At 37.8% G+C, this 24114-nt stretch overlaps 1 protein-coding gene across 3 annotated transcripts in view; it reads right to left on the reverse strand.

Moving 5' to 3' along the window:
• gnao1a (guanine nucleotide binding protein (G protein), alpha activating activity polypeptide O, a) overlaps nt 1–24114 on the reverse strand; it is a 101949-nt gene that overhangs the window by 14680 nt on the left and 63155 nt on the right. For all 3 annotated transcript variants that reach the window (XM_081372513.1, XM_081372514.1, XM_081372515.1), the window contains 3 exons: nt 14512–14672; nt 4984–5112; nt 2425–2554 (listed from right to left, as the gene is read on the reverse strand). In XM_081372513.1, the coding sequence (XP_081228639.1) occupies nt 2425–2554; nt 4984–5112; nt 14512–14672 (420 nt within the window). The remainder of the gene's footprint in view (nt 1–2424; nt 2555–4983; nt 5113–14511; nt 14673–24114) is intronic.

The raw sequence follows: 24114 nt of genomic DNA on the forward strand, positions 1-24114 counted from the left end.
TATTTACTTATTTATTAAATCCATGAAACATGAATGAAATATTGATTAAAATTAAGATACAATTAATACGAAACGAAATTCACTTTAAAGAAGGGCTTTTGAGGTCTCTGTGAACGTTTTAAAGGTGAACACAAAAAAATAAAATGAATATGATATGTTCTGTGATATGTTCTTCATCCGGTGGTTATTACTTTTGGTTTGCACAGTGAAATTCACAGAATTACTAAAAAATATTTTGCCACCTAAAAGTTAAAGATTTTTTTTGTGTGTCACGTTACGGATTTATATTTCCCTCATATTAAAATATAAAACGCATGTGTCTGTAGACTAGTATTTTTCTAATGTCTGGACTTCTTTATTAAGGGAGTATGGATATATAAACAGTTTCAATTTGAGAATTTACATTTCAAGTTTTTACTGCAATTGTCACGTCCATATAACGCTGGGATTGCCCAATTTTAAAGAATTTATCCAGGTCTACGTATTGTATAATGTTAACTTCAAATAAGGTGTGTTGCGATTCTGCCTTCTCACACTCACACCACGACAGGTTCGTGGATCCGAGTGTCGCGATTTCGGTTTCATATTGCATATTGTTACAGCCCTAATTATTAGAATATAGACATTAAGAGAATAAATTGTTATGAAAGTACTTTTACTTTTAATACTTAAAGTGCATTTAAAATCAGGTACTTTTTACTTTTTACTTAAGTAGGGTTTTCATTGTGGTACTTTTACTTTTACTAAAGTAAATATGTCTCTGGTTATTTGTACTTTTACTTAAGTACTGAGATTCAGTACTTCCTCCACCACTGAAATCAACCTACGCTGAGCCCAACACTTGACTAGGTTAACAATCAACAAAATTGCCATTTTAAGATGTGGGACAAATGCATCCTGACATCACAAGTTACAAAATGTGTAAGCAAAAAAAAAAAAATAGAAAAATGTTGAACCTTTGTGACCTCATGGGAACTCCAGCACTATGAGAACCCATTATAAGCACAGTTAGTTAGCACGGGATAAGCATTTGCAACACAGACACGATACTCAAAGCTATGCCGTTATTAGACTTGTCCAAGTAATTGGTCCAATAATGATGGTACAGTGTGTGGGGAATCAAAACATGACCCATTACTGAAACCTAAATGTGACAAACAGGGTGGTGCCTGGAGCCCAGTGGCGTAGGTAAGCCCTGTGCCAGATTGCGCCCATAGACGACAATATTGTGTATTGACGATAGCAGAGATTTCAAAAGCTCCAAAAGTTCGGTCAGTTTTTACTTTCACTTTCTGTAGTGGATGGTAAACTGGGGTTTGAGACTTCTTCACCACCATAACTCTGGAGCAAAGTTTGCACTTTGGCTTTGCGTTACTCCACTGCGAGAGCTGTACATGCTTTATCCATCATTCCGTTCTAATGAAGGACAAAGCATGTACATCTGAGAAAGTAAGTGCATAGCATAACGTTTTCATCACCATACAGGTTATAAAGCTTACTGTAGCTGTGTGGGCGGTCAGTTATATATATAGTGTTTCTTGAGTTAAGAAAATACTGTACTTATACAAAAATACAGTTCTTCATTTACCTTTGTATTGCAAACAAGCATAGACGGTCCAAACTGAGTGAAGCACTTCATTCATGATAGAGGCGGAGTGGAGTTATGAGGTTTTACCGATCCAAAGGAGTTACAAGGTTTAGTCACCAGCTCTTTTTAATACTTTTCATTGTTTAAATATTAGCAAAACCCACAGACAGACGTAAAGGGTGACCAATTAGCAATTATTTATGGGTAAAACATATTTTTATCCAGTATAAACCTAGTGTATTTGAACCTATAGTGAAATTTATAGTATTTTGTAACAGTAAGTTTGTTAGGACTTTGGAATAGAAATCGTATTTTTTTCATTATTATTTACTATTTCTAAGAATTTTACAGTATGCACAAGATGACACATACACAGTATACGCATTACCGGATGTGCCGCTTAGTGTGGGAGTTCATAATGGAGGCTGATTTATAAATGCCACTGACCTTTAAATTTCTAAAAACCAGCTATTTAAAGGTCCCATGGCCCTTATTTAATAATAAGGCTGTGGATGATCACACAGCACACTATGATCATGGTCACATGATTGGCAACATGATTGTGATTACAGTGCTCTGATCAACTTGAAGATCATTATGTCTGCACCGAGACGTCATGACCATCAGGATTTGTGATAAACATCTCATCTGAGGCAACTTCCAAATGACAAAACGTTCAAATACCAATGAATCATTTTTGTTAGTTTGTTAGGTGTGCACACAGTGTATTTGAAACACAGTGCACATGTTTATGAGCCTGTGTGTGTGTCAGAGCATAAGCACAGACGTGTGTTTGTGTATGGATGCATGTCTGTGCGTGTGTATTTAGTGCTCACCGTGGTCTCGTCTTCATGGAGCACCTGGTCGTATCCACTCAGAGCCACACAGAAGATAATGGCAGTCACATCCTCAAAACAGTGGATCCATTTCTTCCTCTCCGACCTCTGACCTCCCACATCAAACAGCCTTAGAAGACACAACTCAACATGAGTTCACCACAATCACAATAATGCACTGCATCACACAAGCAACATACACTACCATTTAAAAGCTTGGGGTTAGTAAGATTTTAGTTTTTTGAAGAAAGTAAAGGAGTCATATAATACTTTTTACTGTTTTTCTTTTCCTTTAGTGTGTAACGTATTTGTTTGTGTATGTATATGATCTGCAAAGTTACAGTCTCCCAACACAGTGGTTTATTTTATCTAACGGAGAACAATGATCCAGATCTGCCTAAAACACCTCGGTCAAAGTCCAGATATTACTTCCTCAAACGTCACAATGTGAAATATTAGCATAATTCCCGTCTAAAGGCTTACGCAAAGAGAGAAGGCAAGGTTTCAGTGAATTGAAGTGTGTGTTTGGCGTTGTGTGTTTGGATGCGAAAGCAAAACTGAGGTTAAGATTTGTTTATAAAGCTGTTCCTGAGCAGAACAACTCAATGTTTGCTTGTGGACAGCACATTTTACAGAGGACAGCTTCCTGAACCTGGGAGAACACAACGCAGACTGCTTACCACTGTCAAACATTCTGCTCATGTCGTGTTTGCAAAGTTATTTCCAATCGAACGGCTTGAAAATCCGCATTTTCACAATCCGACTCAGGCTCAAACTGATATGGTAACCAACAACATTATTATTAACTGTATGTTTACAAACCCTATAGAAGCCTTGGAAGCTGAAGCTCACGATTATGGTAAGGGCCGTTACATTTCCGACACACACTTGATGTGTTTGACCAATCACAATGCACTAGGTCAGCTGGCCAATCAGAGCAATCTGAGCTTTCAGGAAGGATGGGCTCTGTAGAAACCAGTACGTTTCTCACAGGGAATAGAGGAGACTTAATAATGTACAGTATGTGAAAAATAATGTGTTTTTTGAACATTCTACTACACTCAATCAAAATAATGAACTTTTAAAATAGTATCATATGACCCATTTAATACTTTTATTCAGCAATAATTCACATTAAATTGATCAGAAGTGACAGTAAAGTTAAACATTTATAATGTTAAAAATGAGATCGATTTCAAATGAATGCAGTTCTTTTTTATTCATCATAGAATATATAGAATACAGTATATAGAAAATATAGCATATTAGAATGATTTCTGAAGGATCATGTGACACTGAAGACTGGAGTAATGGCTACTGAAAATCCAGCTTTGCCACAACAGAAATAAAATATATTCAAAAACAGTTATTTAAACTAATAACATTTCATAATATTACAGTTTTCCCTGTATTTTTGATTTAAAAAAAATAAATGCAGCCTTTCTGAGACTTCTTTCAAAAACATAAAAAAATATTTCCGCTCCCAAACTTTTGAACAGTAGTGTGTCCTGTTCCACAGCTAACATTTGCCATTTTCTCCTCAAAAACTTTCCTAACGCGACATGATTATCCATTAAACCAAAATCTTCAAACAGTAGTGGCCAAAAGTGATGTCTGAAGGGGATTGGTTTGGGGATTTGTTTTTAATGACCCAACAAGTTTGATTAAACCATTTAAATATGAGGAAAGAACAAAACACTAAACTTGGTTAAGGTATTTATCTGACAAAATGATTAAAAAAGGGGTAAACTACAACTACAGGTTTTATTACATTTTATTACATACATTGACTACAACATAATCAGTTTTGTTGTTTCTCTCTTATTCTTGCACGTGTTTATAATTTCTTTGTATGACAGCCTGGCCAAAAATTATGTCCACACAATTTGGCATGTTTCATAGCATTATCACAAATAAAACGATTGACTCCGAGCACAACGACGCAACATGATTACAAAATCTTTAAAAAAAAGAACTAAAATAAAAATCATCATTTCTGGCCACTACCGTATTTTATTATATAACTATATGCTTTAAAAAGCCCTAAATCTTAAATCTGTAATGATTTTCACCCAATATCATGAGTGAATCTGTCATTCAGATGCTAGTATCAGCTTCAGAACACGTATTTCTGCTGTGCACTGAGGTACTGCCCTTTTCTGTGAAAACGCTAGTTTCTGCCGTAACAGTATGACGTGTTGCTAAATCTGTCTTCAGAATAATGTGGCAGCTCTGTCTGTCCAACCCCCATCAACACTTTTTATTTTAGTCTTCTATTTTCACGTGCTATCAGACGAGAAAACCTGTGAATGAGGAGCTGATGTAAAGTGAGAGAATGGAAGTGTTTGGAGATAATCATCTACGTTAAAAACACTTTTTGCTGAAAAGAGTCTGAGTATACACATATTAAATCAAACTTTTTTTCATCTAGCCATGGCCTGATTATGATTCATGAATGAGTGAAAATGATAATAACTGTAGTACTCTAACAGCCAGAGAAAGGCTCTGAATTACACCCTGTACCTTCAGATGCATAAATAACACACCAATCAGTCTCACCTGAAGTGCAGGTTCTTGAAGGTGAAGTGGGTTTCTACAATACCGGTGGTCTTCACTCGAGTTCGCAGAATGTCCTGCTCTGTGGGCTGGTAGTCTGGAGCACCGATCCGATCTAAACTGTCTAAGTAGCTGGAGGAAGAATGAAAGACAGTATGTTAGGACCACAGAATCCACAGAATCTGAGCAACTGTCATTCACATGAAGTATAAAAGTCTCTTGAGATACTAGTAACTTCTCAACCAAGAAGATCCAACAGTTGCTGTTGTTTTTCTCAAATCATAAAAGCATCATGAATCAGTCTCTTAAGAGATTGTGGGGTGAATTCACTAAACAATGCTGCATTTCAGTGCAAAAACGTATCTTTTATTCACTAATCAGCCACAAAATAGCTTAATCAACTGTTAAATGCACTGGGATAGTGTTATGCTGTATTGAAAATCAGTAACAGTTAATTTATTTTTACAAAAAAAAAATTATATATATATATATATATATATATATATATTTTTTTTTTTTTTTTTTTCATGTACATTAGGCTTATAGTTTGTGCCTTGTTTAAAAAAAACTGCTATTTACCTAGCACAACAAACACACTGTTTATTGTGTTTACCATGACATCTGTAATTCATCAGTAATGATGATATTATAATCAGGCATATGCTATACCATTCAAAAGTCTGGGGTCAGTAAGATTTGGTTTGCACCAAATCAGCATAATAGAATGATTTCTGAGAGATCGTGTAACACCGAACCTGGAACTTTGCCATCACAGGAATAAGTTACATTTAAAAACATATATATAAAAAAGGTAAATCATAATATTATTTCACAATATTACTGTTTCGCTGTATTGCTGAGCATAGGAGACTTTAAATTCTTAGGGTACGTTTACACGACAACAATGTACTAAAATCTGAAAAACTTTGCGTTTTTCGCAATCCCCGTTCACACGGATCCACGAAAACGACTAAAAACGCTGTTTTATGCTGCCAGGCCAGTAGTTGGCGATGTCGCTTTGTAAAGAAACACTACAAGCCTTTAGACTGAACATGTGTGCACAAGATGTCACCGTTTTCACAGATTCACAATTTTGTAGGTTACAGGGAGTAACATGCACATTGAAAGCCTTTCCAAAACACCGTTCTCATGTAAACGATTGACCAAAACATGTTTTTGGTTAAAAATAGTGACTTCCCTTGAGTTTATATTTTGCTGACAGATTCTCATTTATGTTACACTGTAGCTCTGACAGAAAAATTATTGCTTTTCATATAATAGTGAGCGTCAACAAATCAGATGAGAGTCCATCCCTACTAAAGACAAAATCTTAAACACAGGACAGTCAATCAGACTATAGGACTATGAGTCAAAATAAAACATGAAACATCCTTCTTGTGCCACTCACAGCTGACACATTTATACACAAGCTACCTCTTCAAAACACAACACTGATGCAAGCAGACAGGAAGGACCGAGCCTGATTTTCAACAAAGTGTGATGCATATTCTCTAAGGCTGTGGATGTCATTTATCTTCCAGATGAAAATGTGTGCTTCCAAATTGCATGCCGGTTGAACTGAAGGTTGAGTACCACGAGACGCCGAAACATCCATCAGAGCATCTGGATGGTATTACTGGTATACAGTAGACATCTAATGGATAATTACATCAAAAATGCAATTTCCAAAAATGTTTTGACACATTTAGAGGAAAATTACTGCAAGTATTCCTGCTTGGAATTTCAAATCAGCTCGATTTTTCATTTTGTGTCTAGTGTAATTATATCTTGTACGCTTCGGTGTACATTCTGCTCTTGCTTTTTATTTTGTTTGCCTCTCTTTCTTTCTTGTCTCCCTTCTTTTCCTGTCCATCTGTGGCATTGAGATGTTGGAGTCGAAGGTTTCCTTGGATGCAATAGAATTCTGCAGTGAAATGTGAACATTCCACTGTCACTACTGTCTTCAGTGCTCAACTACAACAAAGTCCCTTTAAGACAAGTCAGGTCACTCAACGGGCATCTTGGATATTCCCCCTATCCAACTTATTTTTAACGTAAAAGCGAGCACGGCCACTCATAAATTGAATGTTTTTAGCTGTACAAAACAGCTAGTTAATGCTTATTGATACTACAAACTGGTATTTCTTATATTATTTTAATGTATTGTCTTAATTATAAACACACTGAGTTTGTAGTGCAAATAGTTTTACCATTGACTGCACTTTGTTATTCTTCAAGTTATTTTACTAAATCGGCTAATGAATCGAAAGTTTCACACTTTCAAATGACATATAGTTTGCGTTGAACAATAAGGTGGATAGCAACATAGATTTTTATTCTATGTACACTACCGTTTAGGCTTAGTACTTTTTTTTTTTTCTGTAGGTATCTAGTATAGGTATCAACTTAAATCTACCTAATTGGGACCGAAATATCCAAAACTGTTTGTCAAGATTATGTGGCAATGATATATTAGACTTAAATATCTTCATACTGTAAATGTTTCTTCTCTAGCTCAAATCACGCTTTATAAAAAAAAACTATTTTCTTCAGGTTTGTGCCGCTGATATGCAAAACGTCTATCACAATGGCATATGGCACTAAAGGTGTCCGGGACGCCCCCAGATATTAAGCGTTACAGTTTTTCACATTAATTTTTCTACTACAAGTTATCCATATTTCCCCCCTTGTACCATCCCTGGCTACACGTACAGCCTTCTGACCTCATAACCTCCCTTCCACCAAATAATTCCACAGACTTACAACATTACATTTGACATGAAATCTTGTTGCTCCCCTGTCTTCTCTGTTCTGTCTGTTTTGTTTGTTTGTGCTTCTTGTGCTATGCCGATGAGGTTGGTTGGCTCTAACGTACTGTATGTGATATTTTAATCTTTTTGTTTACTTTTTTTTTTAGGTGTGACATCTTAAGATCTGTCCAGGGACAGCAGATGTAAAATAGCCTTTGGGCTAATTCTGGCACTCTGTACATTTAATTATGTATTATTAGTGTGCATTGTCCCTGTTAAATAAACCTGAAATAAATAAATAAATAAATAAACTAAACACTAAATCATGATAAACAGCTGTTAAATCTATGATAATAATGCAAAATTCCCTGTGCCAAGTCTCCACAGATGTGGTGACATGGAGCCAGATTCAGACACAGGCTGAAATGGATATAAGGCCTGAAATAGATGGAGAGAGTATAGAAAGAGGACTGAAAAATAAAAAATAACAACGAATAACACAGCATGTGAGGGCAAGGTCTATGTCATGTGGTCCAAAAGTCTCTGGAAAGATCTGGGGAACAAAATCTATTTTAAACCTGGAAATAAACAGAAAGTTTTAGCATTTTAAAAAGGGCAAATGGTCAGAAGTTCTTGCTTCCATTAAAACACAATGCTCCTTTGACCATTCTTAAATGCTGGAGGTGAACGTGCAACATGTTCCTGGATCAACAACATTCAACAGTATTCTAATCAACCAATCAGATTTGAGGGTCAAGTTTACAGTTTATGTCAAGTTTAGGCTTACAACCAGGGTTAGGTGCCCCTACATCAGGGTTATTCACATATGATTTCCCTCTGATTTTAGGGATAAGTTATAGGTAGGGTTAGGTTTAGGTGTAGGGTTAGGGTTAGGAATACATTTTCGGACAAAATATGTTGATCCATGATCATGTCTTGCTTGGCAAAGTCACGGTGACACAGGTTTTACACAAACCTGCTCTAATAAAAAAATTATTATAATAAAAAAATATGTCTGGTCCCACTGTATATTTTCAGCCATATATGGAAACAATATAAAGAGCTTTTGAAAGAAACCTCATTGTGTATTTTGCATATTTCTCTTCTTATGGTTCACTGCACTGACTCTAGGGGGTGCTGTTGCTGTGACTGACTAAGTTGTATCAATGTTTATGAGTGGCACTTTTGGCTTGCAGGATCGTGGCACTTATAATCTCAGGTTCTTTCAAGTCTACTTGACACAGTATGTACTTAAGTATGAACTGCTCTCATAGTACACAGTCTCAAATGGGACATAAGTTGAACAGCACTAATAAGGCTGACTGTATACTGACACATTCTCTTCTCTTTGATAGTGTCAGTGCTGTCTCTCTCTCTCTCTCTCTGGGGCACGTTCCTTTGTGACCTGTATCTGCTGGCTGTGCACGCGTCCCTCTCAGCATATTTTGTCTATTAACAAATAGCAGATTTAGGGCAGCTATGTTAACTGAGGATTTCCATAAGCTTTTTTTTAGAGAGCAACTGTCCGCACTGTCCAGATAAAACAACAATAAGTGTCGGTAATCTTTCATTACATTTGACTAAAGACAAATTTCACTAGAGTCGTGGCTCAGAGACAGGTACTAGTGTTGCCTTTGGGTGCGAGAACAAAAATCTTGGGATGCAAAAGAAAATTGTCTGAAATAGTTCTTGAAATACAGTATTTATTTAGCCATTATATATAAATACACACACATATATATATTAAATACATTATTATGATTTTTAAATATCAAAAAATATCATATATTTCAACGTCTGCTTAGTTGGCTGTAGATGCAGCGAATATATTCAGTAAGGAAGAATTGTTGGATTTTATGTACAAGTACGTGTGCGCAAGTACATTTTGTCATTTGCAGCAGGACTACTGTTTTTATCTCATATGCACTCAATGCCCTGATGGTGTTCTGCGGAGTAGCTGTATGTACTATTGTAAATCTTTTATAAATATGACGTCACTATGTGGACTTTACTCTGTCGTTTTAGGCCTAATGGACATGCGGGCAGGGTTGTGCTGGAGGGTTTCTTCACTTCTCTCTTTTTAGTATGGAAAACTCGTATCTCTCTACCACTCAGGCTGCTTGCCAGCTCTGCCCTTCCCCCGTCTCCCTCTCTCTCTCTCTCTCTCTCTCTCTCTCTCTCTCTCTCTCTCTCTCTCTCTCTCTCTCTCTCTCTCTCTCTCTCTCTCTCTCTCTCTCTCTCTCTCTCTCTCTCTCTCTCTCATACACCATCTTTCTTTCTTTCTCCCTCCACCCTCCCTCTGTTTCCTGCTGCTGCTTGAGTGCTCTGCCTGGCAACACCTCTCAGCGGCCAGCCTGCTGTCTGCTGCTCCCCATCACGGAGAGAGAGAGATAGAGAGAGAGAGGCTGCTGCTTACCACATGTATTGTGCTAACAAAAAGGTTTGGAAATTCAGGGTGCTGCAAGAATGTCACAATGAGCCATTATTACTAATATCATGTAAAGTCTGATATTACCTCTGACCTCTGGAATTACTGTACTGCTGCTTAAAGGGATAGTTCACCCCAAAATGTTGTCATTTTTTACTCACACTCAAATTCATATTTACCAGGTCTCTCATTGTTGAGAAAGTTTCTTGACAATGACAAATGACCTAGGATACAAGTTATTTTGATTTTGACAGTAATTCAGTGAAGATACACTAGTCTATCACACCCACAAAATAAAAAAAATTGAGAATAAGTGAAACTTGCTACATCTTCTAAAGGCAAAGCCAATGAAAGTTAATCTGAAAGATGACACTGTCCAAGACTTAAAAGGATAGTTCACTTTGAAATTAAATTTTGGTATGTTTTAGCTTACCTCAAGGGCATCCAAGATGTAGGTGTCTTTTTTTCCGCAGTAGTTTCAATTTTGATATTTTTAGGTCAAACCGTTCTTGTCTGTCGAAACGAGCGGTTTGTGTGAGAAAACGAACAGTGTTTATATCGTTTTTACCGCTTATACACAGCCACGTCCAAGTGATCTGAGGGCGCGCGCGCATTCTGGTGTGTGACGTATACGCAGACTGGTGCATAGATATATACACTAGATGTCGCCTTGTCTACGGCAGTTCATTGGAACGAGTGTCTTTAAGGCGACATCTAGTGTATATATATCTATGCACCAGTCTGCGTATACGTCACACACCAGGATGCGCTCGCACCCTCAGATCACTTGGACGTGGCTTTGTATAAGCGGTAAAAACGATATAAACACTGTTCGTTTTCTCACACAAACCGCTCGTTTCGTGTCTTAGGCCATCAATGTGTACTTACGATAGGGAATTGTTTTAATTTGGACTCTGTGCATGCTCTTTGAGACAGTGACCACAGACCTGCATTCAATGACTGACAGACAAGAACGGTTTGACCTAAAAATATCAAAATTTAAACTACTGCGGAAAAAAAAGACACCTACATCTTGGATGCCCTTGAGGTAAGCTAAAACATACCAAAATTTAATTTCAAAGTGAACTATCCCTTTAAATAAGAACATAGAGTTTTCCTATATTTGCTCTGGAAATGTCAAAAATGAAGGTGCTGAACTTAAAAACACAAAATCTAGCAAGTTTTAGTTCAGGCCAGTGCACCTCCACAAGCAATTATGACACGGTCAGATTACAGCACATCTCTTTTAACCACAAGTAGAACATGCTTCTCTTTAACTCTATTATCAGAAATAAAATACTGAAGAAATTAAATTAGCAGACCTAAAATTGAAAAGAAGAAGTCAAAAACAAAAATAAAACTGATCAGGAACAAAACTGAGAGGACAAGAGGAACACAACTGGGGTGTTTTGCGGTGTAAAAAGGGAGGAGCTTTTAAAACATCCGTCAGTTAAGCCGGACAAGAGAGAATGAACTCATCCATAACACCATAAAGTGGATGTTATCAGAGTAATATAGAAGAAGCTGGTGAGTATGAAAGAATGAGAGGAAGGACAGAAATAGTGGAAGAAGTTCAGATAATGAAATAAGTTTTCAGAATAATATGAAGGCTGATCTATTCCTGTTACAGCATCTCACTCTGGAAAAGACCACTGCGCCTCAATCGGAAATGTTCAGAAATGTCTCCTGATATATTCAACAGTTCAATAGACCTTTGGGAGGAGAAAGACAAGACTACAGCCTAAAGACAAGAGGAAGCCGGTGTGGATAAACAGCACCAAAAGAAATTATCTTCAATCTCTCTTGAACTCATTTTCTTACAGTCAATGATTGATGTAAAAGAATGGTTTAGACATACAAGTTGTACCTGTCAAGCTAGCCATGTCTTTGGTGTAAATACACACACACACACACACACACACACACACACGCAAGCAAGCTAAGAAACATAAACACTGGTGTACTGTGCAGAAGTGTTTCCTGTGCACAGCGTAGCTGCTAAATCTAGAGCACAACCACAGGAAACATAGTTTGCTCTCATTTGTAGTGAGTTAACAGTCTGAATGAAATGTGACGAGGTAAAAAGTCTAGGTAGTGCAAAATAAAACAAAGACACTAAAAAGAGACTTCTTGACCCATATTAAAACACAACATAATGAAATAGAATAAAATAAAAAGATAAAACATAATAAATATATAAATAGAATAGAAAATAGAAATAAAATGATGTTAAATGATATATGTAAGAAGAAAACAGTATTGTTTTAAACAGAATTAATTAGGAAACACTGCTGCACAGTAGAAAGTGTTTGTAAGACATTGTGACTAAATGGGTCATCCGAAAAAAGACTGTGCGAACAAATGCAGGTTATGAATGGAAAAAGTGTGTGTGTGTGTGTGTGTGTGTGTGTGTGTGTGTGTGGTGTGTGTGGGTGGGTGTGGGTGGGTGTGCATTCGCAGCGTCTACTGAAATTAAATTCTTCCTAAAGAATCAGAGGTTTTTAAATATTAGCAAGGTCACTGAATATGAACAAATTCTCAACTGAATATGGTAATATTAAAAAAAGCCTGTTAACAGTAAATGTCTAAAGTCATACAGCTCCTAACAGCAATCTATCACAAAACATACATAAATCCTAAAATTAAATGTATTGTCCTTCCACCATTTGGTATTTCTGTTTTCATACACCTGCACTTAAAACATTACTGGAAACTTTGTTTGTCTTACTTATCATTCATGTGACGTACTGGCTTGAACAAAAGACAGAACATTTATGCAAAACTTGGTGATATTTATGCAAATAGTAAGGAAGAGAAACGTCTCTCCCAGGCTTGTCTAGCAAACTTATTTTTTGGTACCCTAAACATTAAAGGTAGGGTAGGCAATTTCCGAGAGGCAAGCAATAGCAAGCCAGCTTTGAAAGCACAAGATCCAACCCTCCCTTCAGACCCAAAGCCACGGGTTGCTATCAGGTATCAACTAGTATAACAAAAAGAGTTTTTAAAAACACTGCCTTACCTATCTTTAAAGGGATAGTTCGGTATTTTACACTTAAAGCCCTGTTTACAGATCGTTTCTGATGAAATAGAACGGTTAAGATTAAAATTTGGACACATACTGCTGTCCCGAGAATTTTAGGTTTATTTCGCTTTCCCCAAAACCTCTAGAATGGGTGTATAGGTGCACTGGAACAATACTTCATAAAACGCATTAAACTTTCGTTTACAAAGAGATGAAACTCACCGAGTGGTCAGGGGTGTTCACTGATATGCTCACACAAAAATCGCTGCAAAAGTTGCTTTCCAACAGGTGTTTTACCATTCGTTGTAAAACTGTGGATCTATTTTTCCAAACGTCTCACACCCGTAGATTCTTCCGTTGAGAGCTTGAATAATAGACACTCCAGCCCAGTTGGTGGCGATAATGCACCTTTGCCAATTGCAAGCAAACCACTGGCATTTCATTGAATACACAGAAGAAGCAGAAGAAGAAGCGGCGGAGTAATACCGTACCTCACACAGCTCGTCCAATACAAGTCAATGGAGTTGGACAAAAACTACGATAAAACCTGTTGGAAAGCATGTTTTGCAGCGATTTTTGTGTGAGCATATCAGTGAACACCCCTGACCACTCGGTGAGTTTCAGGTCTTTGTAAACGAAAGTTTAATGCGTTTTATGAAGGATTGTTCCAGTGCACCTATACACCCATTCTAGAGGTTTTGGGGAAAGCGAAATAAACCTAAAATTCTCGGGACAGCAGCATGTGTCCAAATTTTAATCTTAACCGTTCTATTTCATCAGAAACGATCTGTAAACAGGGCTTTAAGTGTAAAATACCGAACTTGTCCTTTAAGTCTTTCTCCACCCCACATGTGCTTCACTACAACATAATCTAAGTTGTCAATCTGTGAGCAAGTAATTTGTCTTCATCTAAACACCATTTTCCACAAGGACCAGCTTCCCAAACTATTACAGGAAATGTAATGCTGACAAAACTCTTTCAATGTTATTACACACACATACTATACAGCACAAATGCACACACAAACTCAAGACCTTTCATCAGCAGATACTGTAATTGCATCTCAGAGTGACATTTTGCTGAGCTCATGTAATACCGGTACTCTAAAAGCTCCCTGTTCAAACAAGAATTGAAAATAAAGACCATACATATTAAAATGTAGACGCTACCTAATTTACAGTCCATAAAATAAATGCCCTGTGCCTCTAAAATGAATAGGACTGCAGTGTGATAGTCAATGATATAATAACAGATGCGTATATTTAAGCAGAAAGCTCTTAATGAAGCGTAAAAGCACTAATGGCTCTTCCCAGCAGAGAGCCATACTCACTATTGGGCGGAGTCATTGAGCTGGTACTCGCGGGCACGGCTGAAGCACTCCTGGATGCCTGAGTCAGACCACAGGCGGATCATGGCGGACAGCAGCTCTGGAGAGTAGGGCTCGGTATCCTCCATACGGCTCACAACATCACAGACCATCTTAGCATCAGCCTGTCAGAAAAAACACACAGAAGAGACTTACAAACACAAGAACACTGAGTCACAAGCTGCTCTAAATTGTAATAATTTCAAAAAGCTTGCGATTAAAAGTCTGACATTTAAATATGAACTCAAACATTTCTCATCACAATTTCAAAGCTCTCTTCAGGGTTGTTTACAATGACTGTTTTTGGCAACGAAGGACATTCATTTTGCAATTTTTCAGTGACATGAGAAACCACGACCGTTGGTGATGAGACAAAGTCAAGCAGAGTTCAACTTTATGCAAACAAGCAGTGATGCGACGTGGGAACGCCTACTAGCAACCGACAGCACAGAATCATTACCTGCAGCTATTTTCACTGCCAGTGTGATTGTGGCTTTACTGTGTCAACAATTGACTCATTTGTGCCTATTTTTATTCCTTCCAAAGAAGTTTAGCAGAAACATGTGGGGCAAAGTTGATGCTAGAGAGAAACTTTTTTGTCTTGCTTTCCAATAAACATGCTTGTTTGTTCACAAAATGGAGGTTTATATCCATTCTGAAAACAAGTAGGATATACAATGCACATTTTTGCTGCTCAAAAAATGTATCCTGTTTTAAATGTTTTTTTTGTTTTTGTTTTTTACTGGCAAATTCTTTTTGCTGGCACTAAACATTTTATAAAGCCCTGTCCATAAGCTGGCTCTTGCAAAAAAAAAAAAAAAAAAAAAAAAAAAAGACCTCTTTGGTCAGTTATTTTTGCATAACAACTTTGGGTTATACAAACTTGTGCAAGGGCACAATGAGGGAGCATAACGGAAGGAAACAGATAACAGAATCAGCGAATATTCTATTACTATCAACGGAAAGTAACACTACTATAATCATTGGATGTGCTGTTCCTCATTTACATACAGTTGTTCTGTTTGAAAGAGAAGAACCTTAAGGGCACACTCAAATGTGTTGGATTTTTTTTAGGAGCAACTCAAAGCAGATCTTTAATGATGCCGACAAGGCTGAGAATATACTGCATGCAAACCCACCAACATGAGCCAAACGCACAACAAACTGTGACTCATAAATCGGGTCTTGATCCCTAATCACCCTTTCTGCAAGGATTAGTCCTTATTATACAGCAAAATTTGAAGCAGAGATACTGTCTGACACACACACACACAATATATATATATATACACTGTATATATATATACACACACACACACACATACACATACATACCAAGTTCTGTCATGAAACTCTAGATGGAGCAGGCTGATCGGTCGCAACTTTAAAGGAGTCATAACCTAGTATTACCTTGGATACCCACGCTCTATTATAGTCTTTCAGGCCCTTCTAAAAAAGAAAAGTGGAAAAAAAAAAAACACAGAGCTCCTCTGACCCTTATTTCTGAAGGCATTATTGTCTCGTGAGATCTGATGCGATATTTTGGCTGTCGTGGACGGTCATTTTAATAATGCAAATGAGGGGGCGCGTTGATTGGTGGCAGGAAGGAGGGGGGTTGACACCGCAGGTAACTTCAGCATATCATTCCAAAATGACATCATGGCGCAAGTTGTGAATGAACCGACCTGGCCGCGACCAACGGAATTCAACCATATATGTATGAGCCAGACTCTGAACCTGAGCTGGAAAGGGAAGATGTAGAGTCGATGGAAGGACGTCTACATCGAGATGTCTCCGAATGGTAAAGACAATCATTTTGACTGAGACATACATTATACCTTTTATTAAATGTAGATTACATTAACGGAGATGTAGTCTACTTTTTTTATCAGCTTACAGTGGTTATTGAGATCAACGTTTGCTATCATGTGGTGTTTTTGCCTTGTTTCACGTTGTGGTTTTTTATACATTCAGTATTTTTCTTCTACAGACATGTAACGTGATCTTTTTCTTTATGTTTATTATTACTTGACTGTTTGTTTTATTTATCTATCCTTATCTATTCTATAAAAAAATCAATACAATTATATGTTGTCATAGTTATATAATATAATATATAATTCTTCGCCTGATATTGCCCCAAATTTGTGAACGATTCCAGCGTAAAATGATTAGCACAGACACCTAACGTTAAGCCAGTGGGAAGGGTTGTAGGAACCGCGTCATTAAAAATGAATTTAATCCACTGGTCCCTGACAGCTTGGTCCGTTCTTGGGAGAGAAAACACATTTACATGTTGATTCTGGCAGTCAACAACAGAGCAACTCACGTGTGCACTACGTTTCTGCATCTTTCGCGACTGAATATGAGGGGGAGAGGGGCAGGGCGGGCTTCCTGCAGCATAGGTCTGCGGTGTCCATATATGGTATATCCTGACATCATAACATACATTGATTCTCGTGGAAAAGTGAAAATTACAGGTCATGACTCCTTTAACGCAACCTGCTTACAATTCCACTGTAGACTACACGGCACAAGCTGATTGGTTGCTGTTGCATCTGCAGCCAATGAGCTTGCTGCTCAAAATTTAAATAGTTGGTAAGTGTTTGCTGTAGCAGATTGCAGCGTGCTTTCAAAGTTCCTCTGAAAACTTCCACCATCCCCAGCTCCACCTGTATAGATCTGCTATGGGAACTTTCATATATGCTATTTGTGTAGCAGACGTATGTTTTACAGTACATGCTCACAGCAGTGTGTTGTGTATGTATTCTGAAGCAGCAGCAGCAATAACAGCAGCAGCAGCGTAGCAGATCTATCCTGCCAAGAACAAATACATTAACATCATTGTCATATCCATTATTATCATGCTAAACTCTTCCGAGAGTTGTTTATACACTATTATATAATATATACACATTGCATGACTTCCTGTTTCTCTTTCATTCTTCCCTCCCTCTTCCTCTCACTTATGAAATCACTCCCTTTTACAAACACATTTAAAAAGCTTGACCGCAGTAACAACTTCTGAAAGGAGCGTTTAGTTTCTTTTAAAGAGATCACAATCGAGCTTACTACTCGAAGGGGTTGGGTTCCGCCATCCTGCGCAACTACGGAAGCCAAAAGAGGAGAGCGTGAGAAATGGACTGGATGAGTGGAGTGAAAAGAAAAGACCCATGTTAAATAGAGAGTGGAAGAGAAGATGGGGGTCAGTTCAAAAAGGCTGGTCTTGCACCCTCTCCATTATTTGCGGTGAGAAAGAGTAAAGCGTTCACACACTAAAAAGAGTGAGATGGGGGGCCTGGGAATGAATACGAGGGGGAAAAACAAAGCATGGATGTCGCTAATTAATCCACAATTAATGCAAATGCAATTTTTTGAGTTTTTTTCTACTGTGATGATGCAGACATATTCATCTGGATAATGAAAATGGATGCATCTTCCGTATGACTTGTCAATAGGGACAGATATTGCATCTCCATGGTGATTCAGCGGGGGCAGCATCAGCAGCAGGAGTCCGTATGATTGGCTGAGGGAGCCTCCCTTTCCTTCTCCCCCAGTGAGTGTGACCTTTGAGAGCAAGTCCTCTGAACTCAGCATGACTAAACCTTCTTGAGCCCTTATAACTCACACACATCATACTCTAACTGCAATAAATCATAATAGATGCTTCTATCAGGTAAATTTTTTTACAAATTAAAAATGAATGTAATAATATTAACAGAATACAATGTACTATTAATGGTTAAAATCAGTCTAATAATCTATAAGAATAATGAATTATTTGAGCTTTACAACACAACATGAACCAGAGGATTACCTCAACATTACCCCTTCCGGGGAATTATGGGACATCAAACTGGCGTCCAGAAGCTCTTTGAGCCTTTATAGTGACAGATGCCTTGGTCCAAGGGCTAGAGGTTTGTGACGGGAACATTTTTGTCATGCATTTTTCTTTGGATTGAAAAAAACTGCAAGAATAAACCCATAAAGCTGACAAGATTCAACAGGCATGCACCTGTTTCCGCTCTCTCTGTGCATCAATCCGGCAGGTGGGTCTGTCTCTAATGTCACGACATTGGTCACGCCTCTCATTCTTCATTCTCTCTTTCTACCTCTGTTTTAGTTTTTTTTTGGGGAAGGTACACGGTAACGAAGGACCATGTGATTCCTGAGTGATTGCCTATTGAATTTAGATCAGGCTCATAGAGACACATAATAGCTATTCATTATGGCCCTTGCACAGACTAAAGAGAATGGACCATCAGCATTCATTTATTAGAGGAAACAGCGCGAGGAGAGAACTCAACGCGCTGTAGATTTGAATCGCAGATCAGTCAGTAGCCCGGCGTGACGGACAGTATCCTTACAGACACCCTGACCCTGCACCTGGTGAAAATACAATTATTGTAAGAGTGACGCAAGTGGGCACAGTGAACACACACATACAACAGAAAATGTTGGATTCCTCAGAGTATCATTAGGCTTTTGCTAGGGTGGCGCTGGTTGACACAACATGATGGTGTCTGTGTCAGGTATTGTTATAGCAACACTGGCTATAGAGTATCTGCAACCATCTTATGATATGTTACACATCGCAATACATGTCACGATTAATAATGTGACATTTTATTTGGATCACAGCTGAGACGGACACAGCGTGTCCACGAGACAGGATATGCAGGATCAGTTTCAATGCCTCTCATGTGCTTCATAAATGTGGCTCAGACCAGACTGAGAAATGCGTCAGTTTTTCCACTTATTTAGATGACGGACGGACGGACGGACGGATGGAACTGTATGAAGTACAATGAAGTTGTAGGTGTAGGTGCTCTAGTTATAGTTGTAGTTTGCTTCTAATCTTGTAATGAACAGGAGGGTAACATACAGTCCCCTATCAGCACAAGGGCTGTGGTCTAATCATCTATCACTGACAATGAAACTTTCCCTTTCAAACTAGTACAGAGGAAAGAGAGATGCTTTGCTTTGCTGAAGATGACCCTGCTCAAGTACTTTATCAAAGTCCATGACATAACTCCCTAGACATGAATTTAAACTACAAATTGTCTTTTCAAGGTTACAACCACTGGCATAGGGTGGACTTCTAAAAGGCTGAGAGGTCATGAAAATAAAGCTTTTTAGTGTATATCAATACAGACATGACCGAATGAGGTGCTTTGAGTGGGTGAGTTGCTAATTAATCCATTAGTTTCCAGCATATCTGTGAATATGGACCTTCAAAGTCATGCCAAAATATATATATGAGAACTAAATGAATTCAAGAGAGCCAAAAGAGACATGTGATACTTCGTTATTCACTGGTGTCAGCTGTTAAGACACTAGTATTTGTTTTGGATTCTCTGAGAACCTCTTGGTTTCCTAATCTTCATAATTCGAGTGTTAACATATGTCCTCATAAGAAGTTTCAAATGAATTATTACTTTTTCTAAATGAATTTCAATCGCATTTCTTGTAAGAAATAAGGGAAAAGCTACTAGCTGCACGTCCTTTAGTAACCACTGCTGATGTTAATAGCACAGAGGTGTGAAAGCCAGAGAAAATTAAGCATGGAGGCAAAGTGAGAACAAGCCTTTTTTTTAGTTTTCCAAAGCATAATTTTGGCCTTCATGTTGTGTATAGTATGGCTCCCAGAGATTACACAAACTTGAAATAAAATGTACACAAAACTTGAATGCAATGTAAGTCGCTTTAGATAAGCGAGTCTGCCAAATGCATAAATATAAAGAAATTTGAATCGAAACAATATGATCATAATCAGCCAGTATTTAAAACAGAGTGAGAAAAAACACAAGCCCAAAAAGACGGCTAAAATTCCAGACGTAAATCCATTATCTCATTCGATTGTTGTTGGGCTGTGTCTCAATGGAAGAGAGGGAATGCCCATGACAAGAAATTTGATGATGTAGATGAATGATGCTGTATGTTCCACAGAATGGCACGCTATGCAGTTATGACCATTCATCTCCTGCCTTTATCATCTTAAGACAGTCAGATATCATGTTATCAACAAGACAGACATACAGACACATGCAGACCTGCATTATTAAGAAGCTGCTGGGTTTGTCTGGTTCACAAACAATGAGAGAGTCGAATCAGTCGTACGACATATTGGCATAAAAAACACGGGGACAGGACCATGTTTCTCAAATGGGTCAGGCATGCTGAGGCCTGCACTGACTAATACTATAGTCCTCTAGGTCTAGGAGACTGAATACGACACCAGAAGGATGACAAATCACTGACTCATTAAGATTATATGATTTGGTCTGATATACAAGAGGCACGCTGTTACTAACAAGCATTCTACTGCAGATCTACAACAGTCAATTGAATTCGGAAAAAAATGTAATCTGTCGAACCTTGTGAAAAATAATTACATTTTAGCATATTTCTAAAATGTTATGTTTTTGGACACTTAATTGGATGTTATTTGTGATCAAACGAATTATAGCTTAAATTTACATTAAATGCAATTAGCTCAATTTTAGAGTATTTGTTTCACAGACTAAAGTAGGACTTAAAGGGATAGTTCACCCAAAAATGTAAATTCTGTCATCATTTGCCCACCCTCGTGTTGTTCCAAACCTGCATGAATTTATTTCTTCTACTGAACACAAAAGAAGATATACTGAAGAATTTGGGTAACCAAACAGTTGATGGACCGCATTGACTTCCATATTATGGGGGCGAAAAAATACCATAAAAGTCAATGGGGCCCAGCCGTTTGGTTACCAACATTCTTCAAAATATCTTTAATTTTTGCTTGAACTATCCCTTTAAATAGGACACAATTACTTCTGTTGTCTTCAAAATATACAAGCATTTATGGTAAACTAAAATATACTTTAATGTCATTTCTATTGAAACTTGTATTATATTAAATGTAATATCAAATACAGTTAAAATTACAATCAGGCACTTTACTTAATAGCCACATCAAAGTGTACTTGTTTAAAGCATGACATATAAGCAACTTAAGCTTGAGATGGTTGAGATGAGATGACAGAAATGATTGTGAAAATATATTACATTCATTAGATCTATTGATAAAAAAAAGTGTTCAGTCAAAGTAAACGTAATATGTTACCTAATATTTGTCTGTGCTTTTCATTTTTTTGCGTATTAGGGTACCTAGCTGTTAGCTTAGCAGCATACTAACATCAAATTCTAATGAAATCAATTGTGTAGCGCACAGAGTCGCTGCCTACATAACTTCAAATCAGTGATTTATGAGGTCAGTAGAAGGCAGCTCACTAGGTTTTGGAATAGAGCTCCAGATTATAGGCATACTCTATATATTATATATTGTGAATTATGTAATATGCTTGCGCTGAACATGATGTGTGTGGGAACTTGGATCAAAAACATCTAAATCTTGCTAATTAAGTGTGCAGGATATTTCCCACAAATCCAGAGCAGCCTCGTCAATACAGAGCTGCCAAGAAAAAAAAATTGCAACATAAACTGCTCATCTACATTACAAGGATTTAGCCATCAAAGAGCACCACTATGAAAGGTGTTTCATAAAGCTAAATACAATTTGAGCAGAGCAAGGCCATTATTAGCTAACAGAAAATGTTTTTTCTTTGGTCATGCTTAGCACTTGAGATAATAGACGCAGGATAAAACAGCAAAAGAAAAATCACATCTTTGGTTTTCATATCATTATCATCCCCTGCCGCCTCCCATCACAGTTCATCAGTCTTAACATCTTTTAGCTCTCTTTCTCTTCACAATTGTTATGACACACTCATAAGTAAGCAGTCTGGGTGATGGGAAGGCTTTTGGCTTCCGCTGACATGAAGCAGAATTGAGGCAACACAGAACTCGACTCAATCTGCTCTCGACTCACTCCGTCCCGTGATTATCATCTCTCCTCTTCTTTTCATAGGTCCCCTCCCTCTTGCTCCACTCCTCCGCATCATGTGACAGTCATCTCCTGTTACTATGGTTACTGGGCCTTTCTTGGGGAATGTGATTGCAGATTTGCTGTTCTCTCTTTCGTTTTCTCTGTATCTCACCCTTCCCTCCCACTTTCTCACTCTATCTCCTCCCCTCTTTTTCTTTATTTGCCTCCCATGGCAGCTGTTAAATTATTGATTTGATGAAATATGTATCTGTTATTCTGCTCTCCTGCTGAAGGCTCCAGTTGTGGCCTAAACACAGGAGGTCCTCAAAGCCCAGAGTGGAGACCACACCTCTGTCAATCTACTCACCAACACGGATGCCCGTCACTGGAGAGGCCACACCCACCTGGCACTGTGACCAATTGAAAGCTTTCACTCTTACTGCTTCAAACATCATTCACATCTGTCATTCTTATAACATATAGTTATTGAAGAAGGAAATCAATGCTCCTTAAGCAATAAGTCCCCTAATTCATCTCTGTGACTGGCTAATGTCTGTCTGCTGAGAATGAAAGGCTATTGGACTTTTTTTGTACAATGTCGATACTGAAAAAAAATTTTACAATATCTTTCTACTATATCAGTAATACTGAGTGAGTAACAATTGCTGTCACTGCTCTCTCACCAAAAAGTATGCTAATTAACTTGTACTGCTGAAATTTAGCTTTCATGACACCCCAGAGTAAAGAGACGTTAAACCTCCTGCATGTCAGTCTGACCTGGCAATGTTCTCCCAGAAAATAAAGCTGAGCCGAAAGTAATTGAAAGGAAAGGTGTGCTGTTCCATTACTGACACATCAACATTCAAATATCTCAGTTTCTTTCCCTTTGCGTCATCAGGGTTCTTCAGAGACTCAGAGAAAAAGAGAAATTGACAGACAAAAAAAAAAAAAAATCTAAATTCTGGGTCAGACTGGCCCTCCCTCTGCTCTATGACCTACCCTTACTAAACTCTTCCTGAAGTGGAGCACACCAACACTCTCATCCCACACTGGGGAATTCTCTGTTGGGATTTATGGAGGAATAATTACATTCACATTAATAATTACATTCTAAACCCTACCCCCCCCCCCCCCCCCCCAACTACCATCAGAAGCACTTATTTGATTAATGTCAGGTTGGAGAAAAATGGATTAGTTATGAAAGGAAAAAAAATGTCTGGTTAAAGGAATAGTCCCCACAAAAATTATTATATTCTCATAAAGGGTCCAAAAAATGACAATAAGCTCCAAAAAAATAACATCAAAGTGGTTCATAAGACTCGTGTGCTCTATTTAAGCGCTGTAATTTAAGTCTCGTAAGCTTGAGAACCAGAGCGATTGGATCATTGAGTCGAGAACCAAAATATATATATATTTTTTTTTTAGATGGTTCTTTTCAATGAACCAGTTGATACTGTTTGCAATGAATGATCCATTCTGGAATCAGACTAAAACATTAGTTTAGGAATGATTTGTTCATAAATCAGATCGAACAATTTGTTCACAAATAAGAGCTCCACTCACAGACTCAATGATCAGGTTACAACAGTTCTAGGAGAATCAGACTGAAAATTCCTTTAGGAATCATACTCAAATATTCATTTGGAAATCAGACTGATGAGTTCACATATACTCAACGATCGAGTCACAATGGTTCTGGA

The sequence above is a fragment of the Scardinius erythrophthalmus genome (genome assembly GCF_964197995.2).
Source record: "Scardinius erythrophthalmus genome assembly, chromosome: 8".
In the NCBI taxonomy this organism is placed as follows: Eukaryota; Metazoa; Chordata; class Actinopteri; order Cypriniformes; family Leuciscidae; genus Scardinius; species Scardinius erythrophthalmus.